The following is a 16484-nucleotide window of genomic DNA, read 5'->3' on the forward strand; positions in this document are numbered from 1 at the left end:
CAGCTGGGGGACCTGAGGAGGGGAGGGGTTCCCAGCAGGGCCTGCAAGGCCTGCCTTCCTATGCTCACTGCTTTGTCCCCCTGCAGGAGCTCGGTTCCCCGGTGTGGGGGTGCTCCCTGGAGTTCCCACTGGAGCAGGAGTTAAGCCCAAGGCTCCAGGTATGCAGCTGTCTGGACAGAGAGCTGATGATGGGGACTCTCCCACCACCTTCTGGCCCTGGGTGTGAAATGGGGTGGGATCCTGGACTGGCTCAGGGCCCTCTGGGTGACACCTTTTATGTTCCAGCCCTGGGCAGCCTAGTGCTGAGAAACACCAGAGTGTGGCTGGGCGCACTAGCTCACACCTGTAATCCCAGTGTTTTGGGAGGCTGAGCTGGGAGGATCGCTTGAGCCCAGGAGTTCAAGACCAGCCTGGGCAACATAGCAAGACCTTACCTCTACAAAAACATGATTAAAAAGTTAGCCAGACGTGGTCACACACACCTGTGGTCCCAACTACTCAGGAGGCTGAGACAGGAGGATCTCTTGAGCCCAGGAGATCAAGGTTGTCGTGAATTGTGATCACACCACTACACTCCAGCCTGGGCAACAGAAAGAGACCCTGCTCCCCCCTCAAAAAAAAAAGAAAGAAAGAAAGAAAGAAAAGAGGGCCAGATGCAGTGACTCATGCCTGTAATCCCAGCACTTTGGGAGGCCGAGGTGGGTGGATCACTTGAGGTCGGAAGTTCGAGAGCAGCCTGGCCAATATGGTGAAACCTCATCACTACTAAAAATACAAAAATTAGCCAGGTGTGGTGGTGTGCACCTGTAGTCCCAGCTACTTGGGAGCTGAGGCAGGAGAATCGCTCAAACCTGGGAGGCAGAGGTTGCAGTGAGCCGAGATCATGCCCCTGCACTCCAGCCTGGGCAATAGAGAGACCCTGTTTCCAAAAATAAATAAATAAATAAATAAGAAAAAGAAAAGAAAACCAGGTGCGGTGGCTCATGCCTGTAATCCCAGCATTTTGGGAGGCCGAGTCAGGCAGATCACATGAGGTCGGAAGTTCAAGAGCAGTCTAGCCAACATGGTAAAACCTCATCACTACTAAAAATACAAAAATTAGCCAGGTGTCGTGGTACATGTCTGTAATCCCAGCTACTCAGGCGGCTGAGGCAGGAGAATTGCTTGAACCTGGGAGGTGGAGGTTGCGGTGAGCCAAGATTGTGCCACTGCACTCCAGCCTGGGCAACAGAACAAGACCCTGTCTCAAAAAAAAAAAAAAAAGCGGCTGGGCGCGGTGGCTTATACCTGTAATCCCAGCACTTTGGGAGGCCGAGGTGGGTGGATCACCTGAGGTCAGCCTGACCAACATGGTGAAGCCCCGTCTCTACTAATAATACGAAAATGAGCTGGGTGTGGTGGCCTGCACCTGTAATCCCAGCTACTTGGGAGGCTGAGGCAGGAGAATCGCTGGAACCTGGGAAGCGGAGAGTTGAGATCGCGATCTTGTCACACCCCAACCTGAGCGACAAGAGCAAATCTCTGTCTCCAAAAAAAGAAACCCCAGAGTTCATGTGGGGGCAGCATGCGAGGACTGGTCTGGGAAGAACTGGCCATTCCTTGGGCCTCCTGGCCCCTTGTACTGTCTGGCCCAGTGTCCACAGTGCCAGGGCTGCAGTGACAGCTTTTTATCATTACAGGTGTAGGTGGAGCTTTGGCTGGAATCCCAGGTGAGGCAAGGCTGGTGGGAGAAGCAGGGTGGCCAGCCAGGCGGACGCTCTTACCTTGGGAGGGGCTGGGCACCCAAGATCCTATCCAAGCCTGCCCAATTTCCCCCATGCCTGCTGCGCCAGGCCTTGCAGTGGCTGTAGCACAAAGTGGCACCCATCCCAGGCCTGCTGCCTCTGCTGGCATAGCAGCCCAAAGTCCAAAGGAGTCCAGAAAACCCGCCAGCCTGTGCCAAGGGCTGCAGGCCTGAACTGGGGCCCAGGCCCCAGGAGGGAGAGAATCCTGTAGCTTCCTGGAGGAAGTGGCCTGTTGCTGGGAGTTTCTCAACTGACCCATGATGGAGATTCAGGGAGTCCTTCGAAGCAGGATGGTTTCTGGATGCTGTAGCAAGCTCCTTCTGTCTGAGCAGAAAGTGGAGTGGGTGGCGGAGGGTTTGGAAGGGGCTGCTGGGACCAGAACTTGCTCTCTTTAATCCCACAGGAGTTGGACCCTTTGGGGTACAGCAACCTGGAGTCCCACTGGGGTACCCCATCAAGGCCCCCAAGCTGCCCGGTAAGTCAGAGGGATGATTCAAGATGCACCACTCGGCCGGGTGCGGTGGTTCATGCCTGTAATCCCAGCACTTTGGGAGGCCAAGGCGGGCAGATCACTTGAGGTCAGGAGTTCAAGACCAGCCTGGCCAACATGGCAAAACCCTGTCCCTACTAAAAATACAAAAATTAGCCAGGTGTGATAGTGCAGACCTGTAATCCCAGGTACTGGGGAGGCTGAGGCAGGAGAATCTCTCGAACCCGGAAGGTGGAGGTTGTAGTGAGCTGAGATCGCGCCACTGCACTCCAGCCTGGGTAACAGAGTGAGACTCTGTCTCCAAAAAAAGAAAACAAGAAGAAGAAGAAAAAATGCACCACTCACTGCGCCTCCCTGCACAGAAGTCAGCCTGGGTACAGGTGTCTCTGGTAGCAGGGAAGGGGTATTGAAGCCCCTATATGGTCACCAGCCAAGGAGAGCATGGGAAAGTCGTCTGCAGATATTGGACTCACACACGCACGCTCATGCACAGAGACCCATAGCTCCGATCTGAAGCTATTATGCTGATAGAAAGGAACACGGTTATTTGGAAAGATCCCTCTAACATCCACCCACTCGTGCTCCTTCGCCTACCTCTGCAATCAGCTTAGACAATGAGATGCTTTCCACTGAGGAGGGGGTGTAAGGAAAATACTCAGACTCCAGGGACATGATGGGGCTTGAATTTGTAGGGGAATGGGTGTTCCATCGGGCCCCAGGGGCAGAAGTGTCCTCTGCCTCCTCCACCCAGCACCTCTGCTCTCCTGGGAGCAGCTCAGGACCCTGGTGTGGGAGGTCTCAGGCCTCAGCACCTGTGGGGGCAGATCTGTCCACCCAGGTTGGTGGGAGCCCAGCAAGGCATGGGGAAGCCCCTGAGCTTGCTCCGTCCTCTCTCCAGGTGGCTATGGACTGCCCTACAGCACGGGGAAACTACCTTTCGGTGAGTGAGACCCTTCTAGACTGTGGGCTTCCAGCTCTTTCCTACTCCAGGGTCCTAGCAAGGGTGCTGTGCTTCCAGCCCTGGGCCAGGAGAGCACCTCGCTGGGGCAGGGTTGGGGTCTTGGAGTGGGAATCTCAGAAGGAAAGGGCATGGACTTTGCACTCAGCATGGGTCTCCATCCCTGCCCTCCCACCTATCAATAATGAGACCTTAGGTGAGCTGTGTTCCTTCTTTGAGCCTCTGTGTCCTCATCTGTAAAATGGACGGAACAATTCCATACACGTATTTGTATTTGTTTTCACTCTGGCTAGGGGTGACAGGTGCAGACTCAGGACAGCTTGGGCCCCGAGGGCAGGGCAGGGGGAGGGGGAGAGCAACAGTGGTGACGTCTGCACAGATAACCACCAAGCCTCCCTGTTTTGCAGGCTATGGGCCGGGAGGAGTGGCTGGTGCAGCGGGCAAGGCTGGTTACCCGACCGGGACAGGTAAGGAAAGCCTCACCTTACTTCCAGCCGGGGGATCACTGATCTTCGGGGCTCCAGAGCCCTGGGGTGGGTGAGGTTCTCTCCTGAAAGCAGAGCAGCCCACCCTGCATCCAGACCCTGGTGCAAACCTGCAGCAGGATCCTGGGGGAGGGGTGGGGCAGCTCCATCAGCCTCTTCCAGGTCTGAAGCCCCCACATATACCTGCATGTCAGTGGATTGGCTCTCTAGGGACTGGAAACAAGTGGGCTCTGGAGATACAGGGGCACTGTTTCAAGGTCTCTCCCCTCTGCTCCCCTCCCCCAGGGGTTGGCCCCCAGGCAGCAGCAGCAGCGGCAGCTAAAGCGGCAGCAAAGTTGGGTGAGTGCCCCTGGAGTCCCCACCTGGTGGCCTCCAGCCCCCTAGCCTCTCCATTCCCGTTACTATTGAGAGCCTGCCTCATAGATGAATGACCAAAGTGGCCCCTACTTATCCCCATTTACACAAAATTTTCAACACCATCCATCTATCTATCCCTCCCTCCAACCATTCTTCCATGCCTCCGTGCATCCATTTATTCTTCCATCCTTCTATTACTTTCTCCATCCCTCCCTCCTTCCATCCATTTCTCTATGCATCCATCTATCCATCCATCCACTCATCCAGCCATCCTTTCATCCATCCGTCTGTCCCTCCCTCCATCCATTCCCATTCCTCCATGCATCCATCTATCCATCCATCCATTCATCTACTCATTTACCCACCCATGCATCCATCCATCCACTCATCCACCTGTTCAGTCATCCATCCATCTCTCCCTCCATCCATTCATCCATCCATCCATTCATTCACCTGTTCATTCATCCATCCATCCATCCCTCCATTCATTCCTCTCTGCATCCATCTATCCATCCATCCACTCATCTATCCATTCATCCACTTATCTACACATCCATGCATTCATCCATCCATCCATTCCCCCATGCATCCATCTATCCATCCATCCATCCACTTATCCATCCATTCATCCATCCATCAATCCCTCCCTCCATCCATCCATCCACACATCCATCCATTCCTCCATGCATCCATCTATCCATACACCCATCCATCCATCCATCCCCTCATCCATCCCTCCATTTATCCATCCATCACTCCCTCGCTCCATTCATCCATCCATCATCTATCCATCTATTCCTCTGTGCACCCATTCGTCCATCCAACCATTCCTCCATGCATCCATCTATCCCTCCGTCCGTTCCTCCAGGCAGCCATCCATCCATTTCTCCATGCATGCATCCATCCTTCCATCCCTCCATCCATCCACCCACCCATCAATTCATCCCTCCATCCATTCTTCCATCTATCCATCCACTCATCCATCCATTCCTCCATGCATCCATCTATCCATCCATCCATTCATACATCCACTCATCCATCCATCGATTTACCCATCCATCCACTCATCCATCCATCCATCCATCCATCACTTCCTCCATCCATCCATCTGCCCATTCTTCCATGCATCCCTCTATCCATTCCTCCATGCACCCATCCATCCATTTCTCCATGCATGCATCCATCCTTCCATCCATTCATCCATCCATTCATCCATCCATCCATCTACTCACCCATGCATCCATCCACCCGTCTATCCGTTTCTCCATGCATCCACCCATCCATCCACTCATCCATATATCCATCCATCCATCCATCAATCCATTCATCCATCAATCCATCCATCCATCACTCCCTCCATCAATTCTTCCATCCATCCATCCATCTGCCAATTCTTCCGTGCATACCTCGATCCATTCCTCCATGCACCCACCCATCCATTTCTCCAGGCATGCATGCATCCATCCATTCCTCCATGCATCCATGCACCCATCCATCCATTCCTTCATTCATTCATTCATCCATTCATTCCTCCATGCGTTCATCCATGTCTCCTTCCTTCCCTCCCTCACTGCCTCCTCCCACACATCCATCTCAGAGATCAGGAACAAGCAAGAGTTCTTGTGGAGAATATAGCCACTGTTGTGGGAGTCAAGAAATGGGAGGCATTTTTTTCTACCTGGGGAAAGGCTTCCCAGAGAAAGTGACGTGTGATTCAGGCCTTAAAAAATAAAGATGGAGCTTACTATGTGGTTAAAACAGGAAAGAGGAGGCCAAGCAGAGGAAATGGGTACCATGGTGGTTAGAAAGATAATTTTAGGTGGTGCATATATAAGCATTTAAAACATTTAATAGTTATGTATCAATTTAATGTGTACTATAAAAATTTTAACTCACTGCTCAGGCCAGTGAGCTCTTGGCTAGCATGGCTGCAGATGGAATGTGGTGTTCCTGTGCCCGTGCAGTGAGTGGAGTGGGCATCTGTCCCCCACCCCAGGTAGTGCCCATCTCAGGGTCAGACCACTAGGGCTGAAGTCCTCCTTCATCCTCAGCCCCAGGGAAGCCCTTTCCTTATCTCCCCACCAGTCCGAGAGAGTGGGAATGTGGGGAGAAGCCTGGAGCTGGGCCTCACAGCGGAAGCCCTGCAGGTCCCCCTCCCAGCACCGGAGGCTCCTTGGCCCCAGCGGCTGGTGGGACGGCTGGAATGTAGGAGCGGGAGAGCGGAGCTGTGAGGGGCTGCCAGAGCCAAGCGGCCAGGCGCTTGGATTACAAACTTGGCTGCATCTTCGGAACACAGGGAGAGGAAGTCTTGAACATTCCTGCAGGGGCCCCTCTGGCCCAGGGAGCGGCCACTTGTGGTTTCTCAGTATGTGGCAGTGATTAGAATGGGATTTGTCTGAAAACATGCAAGTCCCTTAATGAGTGTGTTGAAATGGACACTTTGGGGGAGAGTCAAGGAACAGTAGAGTCGGGTGGGGGCCTCCCCAAACAGGCCCATCTGGAGACACCTGGGCCCCATTTCTGGATGAGATCGCACTGGTGAAAATGCTGGTGTCTAAGTGGCCATCCTGCCTGTCCTCAGGAGGGTCTTTGGGAAAGTACATTGCACTGTCCCCATCTCAACAGGTGCTGGAGTCCTCCCTGGTGTTGGAGGGGGCGGTGTTCCTGCTGTGCCTGGGGCAATTCCTGGAATCGGAGGCATCGCAGGTAACATCTGTCCCAGCAGGGGGGGGTGGGTGTGTCCTTGAGATGGCCACAGGGCAAGGACCTCACCTTCTGTGGCTGTGTTTTCAGGTGCTGGGGCTCCAGCTGCAGCTGCAGCTGCAGCAGCAGCCGCTAAGGCAGCCAAGTACGGTAAGTGCCTGCCGGGGTGGCAAACCCACAGCTCAGGCCCCTGCATGGACCTCGGCGACCCTAGCCGTAAAGCCAGATGGACTTGGTCTTTGTCCCTTCCCAAATATGCATTGTTCATGCCTCCTTACCTTTGCTCCTTCTGATCACTCTACCTGAGATGCCATCTCTATTGTTTTGTCCTGATTAACTCAGCAAAGGGAGGGGACCCTGCAGAGGGGACCTCACTCTGCCCACTCCATCCCCTCCAGGGCTGGCCCACAGGTATCTGCTGCATCAACTAAGTGGGTGCCCAGTGGAGGGAATTCTGACTGTTTTAGAAATAGATCACATTCTAGCTATGCACAGTGGCTCACGCCTGTAATCCCAACAATTTGGGAGGCTGAAGCCAGGAGTTTGAGACCAGCCTGAGCAACATACTGAGACCCCATCTTTCCAAAAATTATTTTAAAATTATCTAGGCATGGTGGCACATGCCTGTGGTCCCAGCTACCTACGAGGCTGAGGTGGGAGGATGGCTTGAGCCCAGTAGTTGAAGGCTGCAGTGAGCTCTGATCATGCCACTGCACTCCAGCCTGGGTAAGTGAGAATTTGGTTCAAATAAAAAAGGAAAGAGAGACAGAAAGACAGAGGAAAGGAAAGGGAAGGAAAGGGAAAGGTAGGGAAGGGAAGGGAAGGGAAGAGAAGGGAAGGGAAGGAGGAAGGGAGGGAGAGAGAGAGGCAGGAAGGAAAGAAAGAAAGGAAGAAAGAAAAAAGAAAGAGAGAGAAAGAGAGGGAAGGAGGGAAAGAAAGGAAAGAGAGAAAGAAAGAAAAAGAAAGAAAGGAAGGAAGGAAGGAAGAAAGAAAGAAAGAAAGAGGAAGGAAGGAAGGAAGGAAGAAAGGAAGGAAGGAAGGAAGGAAGGAAGGAGAAAAGAAAAGAAAAAGAAAGAGATCACATTCCTCTAGACCACAGATTCAAATCCCTAGAGCTCTTTAGGGACTCTCTTAGTCTCTCTGTGTCTCTCTGATGAGTTGGATCCATGCAAAGGAAATGTCAACCCACCTGCAGTCATGCACTCAGGACCAACTGTCACTTCCATACTCTACTAACCACCCTTGGAGCCCCTCTGAGGTTCCCATAAGTTAGGAGAACAATGCTTTTTCTTCCACAGGAGCTGCTGCAGGCTTAGTGCCTGGTGGGCCAGGCTTTGGCCCGGGAGTAGTTGGTGTCCCAGGAGCTGGCATTCCAGGTGTTGGTGTCCCAGGAGCTGCCATTCCAGGTGTTGGTGTCCCAGGAGCTGGCATTCCAGTTGTCCCAGGTGCTGGGGTTCCAGGTGAGCTGGGCTGTGTGTGTGTGTGTGTGTGTGTGTGTAAGAGAGAAATACAGAGACTATTGCCAAAATTTGTGCTCCCTAACACCTTAACCATCTGCCCATACCCTTGACCACATCTCATCCACTCATCTTCTCTTCCTTGGGTTACACCAATCTCCTAATTAGCTTCTAACCAGTATCATATTTTCCAATTGACCTTCTGGTTATCAGTGTTCTCTGGGGGGCAGGAACCATGTCTTTTTCAACTCCATGTTCCTAGCCCTTAGCTGAGTAGGCGTTCAGTTTATGGTGGATAGAAGGGTAAGTGGGTTGATGGATGGATAAGTGGACAAATGGGTGGGTAGATGGATGAATGGGTGGGTGGATGAATGAATGGATGGATAGATGGGTGTATGAATGGATGGATGGATGGATGGATGGATGGATGGATGAGTGGATAAGTGGATGGATGAATGGGTAAAGAGATGAGTAGGTGAGTGGATGTGTGGGTGGATGGGTGGGAGATGGATAGATGAGTGGAGGGATGGGGGCATGGATGGATGGGAGGCTGGATGGAAGAATGGATGGATGAATGGATGAATAGGTAGATGGATGGGGGATGGATGGATGGGAGCCTGGATGAAAGAATGGGTGGATGGATGGGTAGATGGATGGATGAATGAGCACATGGTTGGAGGGGCAGATGAATAGATGGGTGGGTGGAAGAGTGGGCAGGCAAATGCAAAATGGATGGTTGGATAGAAGGTTAGACGAATGGATAGATAGGCAGATGGGATAAGCTGGTAGATAGATGAGTGAACAGAGAGTTAAGTGGTTGGGTGGGTGGATTGAGATCCAAAGATAGACAAACAAATGGACAGCCGGGCATGGGTGGCTCACGCCTGTAATCTCAGCACTTTGGAAAACCAAGATGGGCAGATTACCTGAGGTCAGGAGTTCGAGACCAGCCTGGCCAATATGGTGAAACCCTGTTTCCACTAAAAATAGAAAGAAATTAGCCAGGCGTGGTGGTGGGCTCCTGTAATCCCAGTTACTTGGGAGGCTGATCAGGAGAATTACTTGAACCAGGGAGGCGGAGATTGCAGTAAGCTGAGATCGCACTATTGCACTCCAGCCTGGGCCATAAGACTGAGACTCCGTCTCAAAAAAAAAAAAAAAAAAAAAAAAAAAAAAAAAAAAAAAGACAAATGGACAGGTATAGAGGTGGGTCATTGGGTAGATGGATGATGGAGGTGGCTGGGTATACAGACGGGCAGGTGGGGTACATCATCAGTGCATAAATGGAGATGTAGCCAACTCTATGTTGGCGTGAAAGAAGAAGGCCCAACACACAGACGAGTAGACAGACGGATACACACTGTGCAGCTCTCCTCCAATCTCTCCTGAGTATTTGTGTCCCTCTTGGTCTCTCCAGGGGCTGTGTCACCAGCTGCAGCTGCTAAGGCAGCTGCGAAGGCAGCCAAATACGGTGAGTACTATGCTAACAGCTCTGCCCCACACTGTCCTGACCTCTACTTACCAGAACTAAAGGACTCTCCTCTACTTGCCCAGAGAATGGAAGTGACTTGCCCAGGGTCACCGAGCAAGTCACTGACAGGCCTCAGGACGATGTCTCCCCTGTTTGTCTTCTACCACAGGGCCATGGGGCTGAATGGCGGGAAAGTCCCAGGATGGTATTCCCAGTGGGGACAGTGACCCTGACCCTCCCTGCTCTGGCCAAGGCCCTCTCAGAGGAGCCCAAAACTGTCTGGGGATTCTGCCAATAGTCTCTCTACATCCAACAAAGGGGGGCTTCCCCAAGTGCTCAGAGAGGAGAGGGGCCGGAGGAGGACTGAAGAGTGTCCGTAAAGGCTTCATGGCGGGGCTGGGTGCAGTGGCTCACATCTGTAATCCCAGCATTTTGGGAGACCAAGGTAGGAGAATCGCTTGAGGCTGGGAATTAGAGACCAGCATGGGCAAAATAGCAAGACCCTGTCTCTACATCAGATGTAAAAATTAGCTGGGCATAGTGGCATGTGCCTGTTTTTTCCAGCTACTTGGGAGGTCAAGGCAGGAGGATCACTTGAGGCCAGGAGTTTGAGACCAGCCTGGGCAACATAGCAAGACCCCATCTCTACAAAAAATAAAAAATGAATTAATTTTTTTTTTCTTTTTTTTCTTTTTCTTTTTTTTTCTGAGATAGAGACTCACTCTGTTGCCCAGGCTGGAGTGCAGTAGCATGATTTTGGCTCACTGCAACCTCTGCCTCCCAGGTTCAAGCAATTCTCATGCATCAGCCTCCCAAGAAGCTGGGATTACAGACACACGTCACCATGCCTGGCTAATTTTTGTATTTTCAGTAGAGACAGGGCTTTGCCATGTTGGCCAGGCTGGTCTCAAACTCCTGGCCTCAAATGATCCACCTGCCTCTGCCTCCCAAAGTGCTGGGATTATGGGCATGAGCCACCACACCCAGCCAAAAAAAAATTTTTTTTTTTTTTTTGAGATGAAGTCTCACTCTGTCACCCAGGCTGGAGTGCAGTGGCATGAGCCCAGCTCAAGTGATTCTCCTGCCTCATCTTCCCATGTAAATGGGATTACAGGTGCACACTACCACGCCTGGCTGATTTTTGTATTTTGAGTAGAGTTGGAGTTTCACCATGTTGGCCAGGCTGGTCTCGAACTCCTAACCTCAGGTGGTCCACCCGCCTCAGCCTCCCAAAATGTTAGGATTACAGGCATAAGCCACTGTGCCTGGCCCCAAATTTTTTTTTGAAGGCTTCATGGTGGAGGCTGCGGGGAACCCAGGCATCCCAGTCTTCTGTCTTTTATGGACAAGGCCTGGGGGAAACTTGCATCCTCCTTCCCAGTCCATCAACATCCCTCAGAGCCCGCCCAGCCTCTCTCACTGAGCTTCCTTTCCATTTGGCTCCCTTCCCTCTGCAGGGGCCAGGGCCGGAGTCGGAGTTGGAGGCATTCCTACTTTTGGGGTTGGAGCTGGGGGCTTTCCCGGCTATGGTGTCGGAGTCGGAGGTATCCCCGGAGTCGGAGGTGTCCCAGGAGCTGCCATTTCCCGTGAGCCTTCATCACATCTGGGGACGTGGATTGAGAAGAGATGGGGCCTCTTGTCTGCTCAGCTCTGCAGGGGCAGTGGGGACTGTAGATCGGGCTTGAATGTGCTCAGGGAGGAGTTGGGGGAGAAGCGAGGTCGTCCATGCCTTACAGGGCAGAAGAGTTTTAAACATGGCTCAGAGGAGACCCAGGCAAGGCTTCTGAGGGTCTCTTTCTTTCTCGTTTCCTTGTAGCTGAAGCTCAGGCAGCAGCTGCCGCCAAGGCTGCCAAGTACGGTAAGTGCCCCTGCCCTGCCTGACCCCAAGCCCTGCTCTCCTGCGGGGCTCAAGGACCAACCTCAGGGCAAACTGACTCCCAGGCCTCCAGGACTGAAATGGCCTGGACCAAGGTCACGAGGCCCCTGCCCCATCTTCCAAAGCCACACTCCACTCTTACTGTCCTTTTCAGATGCTTCCTGTTAGGACTGTTGGTGACCTGCTCATCATCCCACCCCCCACCCCCAGAACCGAAGGTGCCTGGCCAGGCTGGGTGGCTCACGCCTGTAATCCCGGCACTTTGGGAGGCCGAGGCAGGTGGATCCCTTGAGGCCAGGGGTTCGAGACCAGCCTGGCCAACATGGTGAAACCCTGTCTCTACTGAAAAATACAAAAATTAGCTGGGCATGGTGGCAGGCACCTATAGTCCCAGCTACTTGGGACGCTGAGGCAGGAGAATGGCTTGAACCTGGGAGGTAGAGGCTGCAGTGAGCAGAGATTACACCATTGCACTCCAGCCTGGGTGACAGAGTGAGACTCCGATTCCAAAAATAAAAATAAATAAGCAAAAAGAAATGAAGGTGCCAGGAAGCGGTTCTCTTCTTCCCCCGATTCTCCCACCCACCCATGCTCCCCCAAGAAGTGAGCACTGGGAGGGGCGAGGCTGAAAGTTCTCCACTCCCCCAGGCGCTGCAGGAGCAGGAGTGCTGGGTGGGCTGGTGCCAGGTGCCGGAGGCGTAGTCCCAGGTGTGCCAGGCGTGGGAGGAGTGCCAGGTGAGCTGTGTTCTCCAGCCCAGAGACCGGTTTAGTTTGTCTCACGGAAGGGTCCCTGGAGTTGACCAAGGTCGCCTGCACCATTTTACAAACGGGAAGACTGAGCCTAGAGATGGGAAGCAGGGAGGGGTGCGAGAGACCACTCCCTCACCCCTTCTCTTCACACCTCTAGGAGTGGGGACCCCAGCAGCTGCAGCTGCTAAAGCAGCCGCCAAAGCCGCCCAGTTTGGTAAGTCCTCCTCACCCCCGCCATCAGCTCACGGAGCACTGCCTTCTCATGTGCCCTGCTCTGGGATCTGACCGCCCAGCTCCCTGTTCCTTTTCACCCCCACTTAGGCTGTCACGTTCTGGGGTGGGCCCTCCTTAGAGCTTTTGGTCCACTGATGACCTCTAGGAGTGTGGGTGACGTTTCGCATTAGGGAAGCAGGGTGAGCAGTGTAAGCCTCCCTGTTCGTGAAGTCCCTGGTGCCTCCCAGGCTATTAGGGACCTGACCTCATGCCGAGCTCCAGCTCCCCTTGACGGACTCCAGTTCTCCCCCTTCTCCTTCTCTTTCTCCTTCTCCTTCTTGTGCTCCTCCTCCTCCTCTTCCTTCTTCTTCTTCTTTCTTCTTCTCCTCCTCCTTCCCCTTCTCCCTCCTCCTCCTTCTTCTCATTCTTCTTCTCCTTCCTCTTCTTTTTCTTTCTTCTTCTTCTCCTGCTTCTTTTCCTTCTCCTTCTCCTCCTCCTGCTTCTTCTCCCTTCTTCTCCTTCTTCTTTCTTCTTCTTCTTCTTCTTCTTCTTCTTCTTCTTCTTCTTCTTCTTCTTCTTCTTCTTCTTCTTCTTCTCCTTCCCCTTCTCCCTCCTCCTCCTTCTTCTCATTCTTCTTCTCCTTCCTCTTCTTCTTCTTCTTCTTCTTCTTCTTCTTCTTCTTCTTCTTCATCTTCTTCTTCTTCTTCTTCTTCTTCTTCTTCTTCTTCTTCTTTCTTCTTCTTCTCCTCCTCCTCCTTCTTCCTCTTCTTCTCCTTCTTTCTTCTTCCTCCTTGTTCCTCCTCCTCCTCCTCCTCCTCATCCTTCTTCTTCTTCTTCTTCTTCCTCTTCTTCTTCTCCTCCTCCTTCTTCTCCTTCTCTCCTTCTTCTTTCTCCTCCTTCTTCTCCTCCTTCTTTCTTCTCCTCCTTTTCCTCCTTCTTCTTTCTTCTCCTCCTTCTTCTTTTTCCTCCTTCTCCTTCTTCTTCCTCCTTCTTCTTGAGATAGGGTCTAGCTCTGTCACCCAGGCTGGGGTACAGTGCCACAATCATAGCTCACTGCAGCCTCAACCTGCCAGGCTCAAGCAATCTGCCTGTGTCGAACTCCCAAGCAGCGACCACAGGTGCCCACCACCATGCCTGGCTCATTTGTTAATTTTTTTGGTAGCAACAGTGGTCTCACTATGGTGATCAGGCTGGTATCAAACTCCTGGGCTCAAGCGATCCTCACACCTCTGCCTCCCAAAGTGCTGGGATTACAGGCTTGAGCCACCACGCCCAGCCTGCAGTACTTCTTGTTCCCCATCTTTTGCTATATTTGAGGGCCACCCTGGCAGCCCCAGGTGCTCACACTTTTCTGAACATGGCAAATTGTAGCAGCACCAACTGTAGAGCTCAACTGTATCTCAGGCCCGGGGCATGGGGTGTGTAGGCCTTGGCACTAGCGACCTGTGGGCTAAAAGGTTCAGATCAGAATCTCTAAGGCTGAATAGACCAGACAGCATTTCAACTGCAGGCCTGCTGAGCCCCAAATTCTCACACACAGCAATCTTTATTATCTATTTGAGACAGGGTCTCACATTGTCGCCCAGGCTGGAGTGCAGTGATGCCGTCATAGCTCACTGCAGGCCTCAAACTCCTGACTTAAGCGATTCTTCCCCCTTAGTATCCCTAGTAGCTGGGGCTACAGGCATGTGCCACCATGCCCAGTTTAAAAAAAAAAAAAAAATTGTAGGCAATCCTCTCACGTTGGCTTCTCAAAGTGCTGGGATGACAGGCATGAGCCAATGTGCCTGGCCTACAAATGATCTTATAGAGTTGAGTTTATTTTTCCCTTTTACAGATATGGAAACTGAGGTTCCCAGAGCTTAAGTAACTTGCCTACAGTTGCACAGCTAAACGGTGGCTGAGCTGAGATTTGAACCCAAAGCCTTTCTGTCTTACAAAGCCCCTTATATAATGTAAATCTGCCTCCATCTGCCTCAAATCTCCAAGGGGTCCTTGTCCCTGAAAAAGTTAAGAACTCCTGGCCAGATGCAGCAGCTCACAGCTATAATCCCAGCACTTTGGGAGGTCGAGGCAGGTGGATCACCTGAGGTCAGGAGTTCAAGACCAGCCTGGTCAACACGGTGAAACCCTGTCACTACTAAAAATACAAAAAAATTAGCCGGGCATGGTGGTGCGTACCTGTAGTCCCAGCTACTCAGGAGGCTGAGGCAGGAGACTTGCTTGAACTCGGGAGTTGGTGGTTGCAGTGAGCCGAGATCGCACCATTGCACTCCAGCCTGGGTGACAGAGTGAGACTCTGTCTCCAAAAAAACAAGGTTATGAACTCCTGAGCCTGCACACACTTCATTTTAGGGATGAGGAAGCTGAGGCCCAGCAAGGGAAAGTAACTGATCCACGGTCACACAGCAAATCTATGCCAGGGCTGAGGCTCTAGCCCTCTTTCCATAAGCTTCTGTCCTCTTTGATCGGGCCTTGGTTAATGATCAGCTCTTCTCAATCTTACAGGGTTAGTTCCTGGTGTCGGCGTGGCTCCTGGCGTTGGCGTGGCTCCTGGCGTTGGCGTGGCTCCTGGAGTTGGTGTGGCTCCTGGCGTTGGTGTGGCTCCTGGCGTTGGCGTGGCTCCTGGCGTTGGCATCGGCCCTGGAGTTGCAGGTGAGTTTCATGAGTCAGTGAGCCTGAGGGGCCCCCGAAGCCTCCATCGGCCCCACCTCCATCTCTAATCCCCACTCTCTCCCTCCAGGAGTGGGAACCCCAGCTGCAGCGAAATCTGCTGCCAAGGCAGCTGCCAAAGCCCAGCTCCGTGAGTGCCTCGCCCACCTTTCTCTCCTCTCCCCAATGAGCCCAGAGCTGGTTAGGAGCAACGGCCAGGGCAGAGGCTGCTGCGTGGATCTGGGCCCCTTCCTTTGGGACTAGTTTCAGCTCCCTGGGCAGGACACCTCCTCAGGGGCATGCTCCCTGCCTGCTGTCACCACCACTGCCCTCTGTCTGCAGGAGCTGCAGCTGGGCTTGGTGCTGTTCCTGGACTTGGAGTTGGTGCCGGCGTTCCTGGACTTGGAGTTGGTGTTGGTGTTCCTGGCTTCGGGGCAGGTGCGGGTGAGGGGGCTTCTAGGGGTTAGGCGGAGCCTGTCCCCTGAGCTCAGGGAACGAGATCCCTCCTACTCCCAGCACCTCCCCAGCACCCCCTCACCACCCAGGGGTGCATAGTAAAATCCTCGTTAGGTTCTCCTAAGTATCTGGGGGTAACGGACAGCGGGAGGAGGGCAGACCAGGCCAAGAGACCCCAGGCTGCCCAACTGCAGAGTATCTGCCTTCTCAGTAGAGGGGTGACAGGGCTGCAGACTGAGAAAAAGTTTGCCCTCCACCCAGGGAAGGAGCAGGTAGATCAGCCTGGCTCCCCTTCAGCAGTGCTCTGTGGCCAGGGGGCCACTAGGAACTCTAGGTCTTCACCAGCTGGTTACTGAGCCCCACTCTGTGCCCAGCCTCAGGCAGGCCATGCTAGGCCTGAGGGGAGAAGGAGGGGCCAGATGGAAGGCAGAGGCACTGTTCAGCCCTAAAGCTCTGTGCCTGTACAGCTTCAGGGCTTTGAGGAAGCAAAAGGCCAAGGAGGTCAGGGAGGGCTCCCTAGAGGAGGCGGTAGAACTCCCAGGCACAGAGCTCGGCTGCTGACCACCCCCCGATTTTTCTTTCTCCCCAGTACCTGGAGCCCTGGCTGCCGCTAAAGCAGCCAAATATGGTGAGTGCACCCCACAACCACTTGTGGCTCCCTTGCCACCACACCATCCCTGACAGCACAGGACTGGGGTGGTCATGATAGAAAAAGGCAGTTTTGGCCAGGTGCGGTGGCTCAAGCCTGTAATCTCAGCACTTTGGGAGGCCGAGACGGGCGGATCACGAGGTCAGGAGATCGAGACCATCCTGGCTAACACGGTGAAACCCC

At 53.2% G+C, this 16484-nt stretch overlaps 1 protein-coding gene across 1 annotated transcript in view; it reads left to right on the forward strand.

Moving 5' to 3' along the window:
* ELN (elastin) overlaps positions 1-16484 on the forward strand; it is a 41735-nt gene that overhangs the window by 17149 nt on the left and 8102 nt on the right. Inside the window, exons 7-22 of the mRNA XM_011930905.1 lie at positions 2188-2259; positions 3173-3214; positions 3640-3699; positions 4003-4056; positions 6160-6279; positions 6700-6780; positions 6868-6927; positions 8076-8237; positions 9652-9705; positions 11163-11291; positions 11522-11563; positions 12489-12545; positions 15053-15199; positions 15303-15347; positions 15539-15658; positions 16242-16280. Coding sequence (XP_011786295.1) covers positions 2188-2259; positions 3173-3214; positions 3640-3699; positions 4003-4056; positions 6160-6279; positions 6700-6780; positions 6868-6927; positions 8076-8237; positions 9652-9705; positions 11163-11291; positions 11522-11563; positions 12489-12545; positions 15053-15199; positions 15303-15347; positions 15539-15658; positions 16242-16280 — 1284 coding nt within the window. The remainder of the gene's footprint in view (positions 1-2187; positions 2260-3172; positions 3215-3639; positions 3700-4002; positions 4057-6159; positions 6280-6699; positions 6781-6867; positions 6928-8075; positions 8238-9651; positions 9706-11162; positions 11292-11521; positions 11564-12488; positions 12546-15052; positions 15200-15302; positions 15348-15538; positions 15659-16241; positions 16281-16484) is intronic.

Source organism: Colobus angolensis, unplaced genomic scaffold (assembly GCF_000951035.1).
Source record: "Colobus angolensis palliatus isolate OR3802 unplaced genomic scaffold, Cang.pa_1.0 Scaffold120, whole genome shotgun sequence".
Lineage (NCBI taxonomy): Eukaryota > Metazoa > Chordata > Mammalia > Primates > Cercopithecidae > Colobus > Colobus angolensis.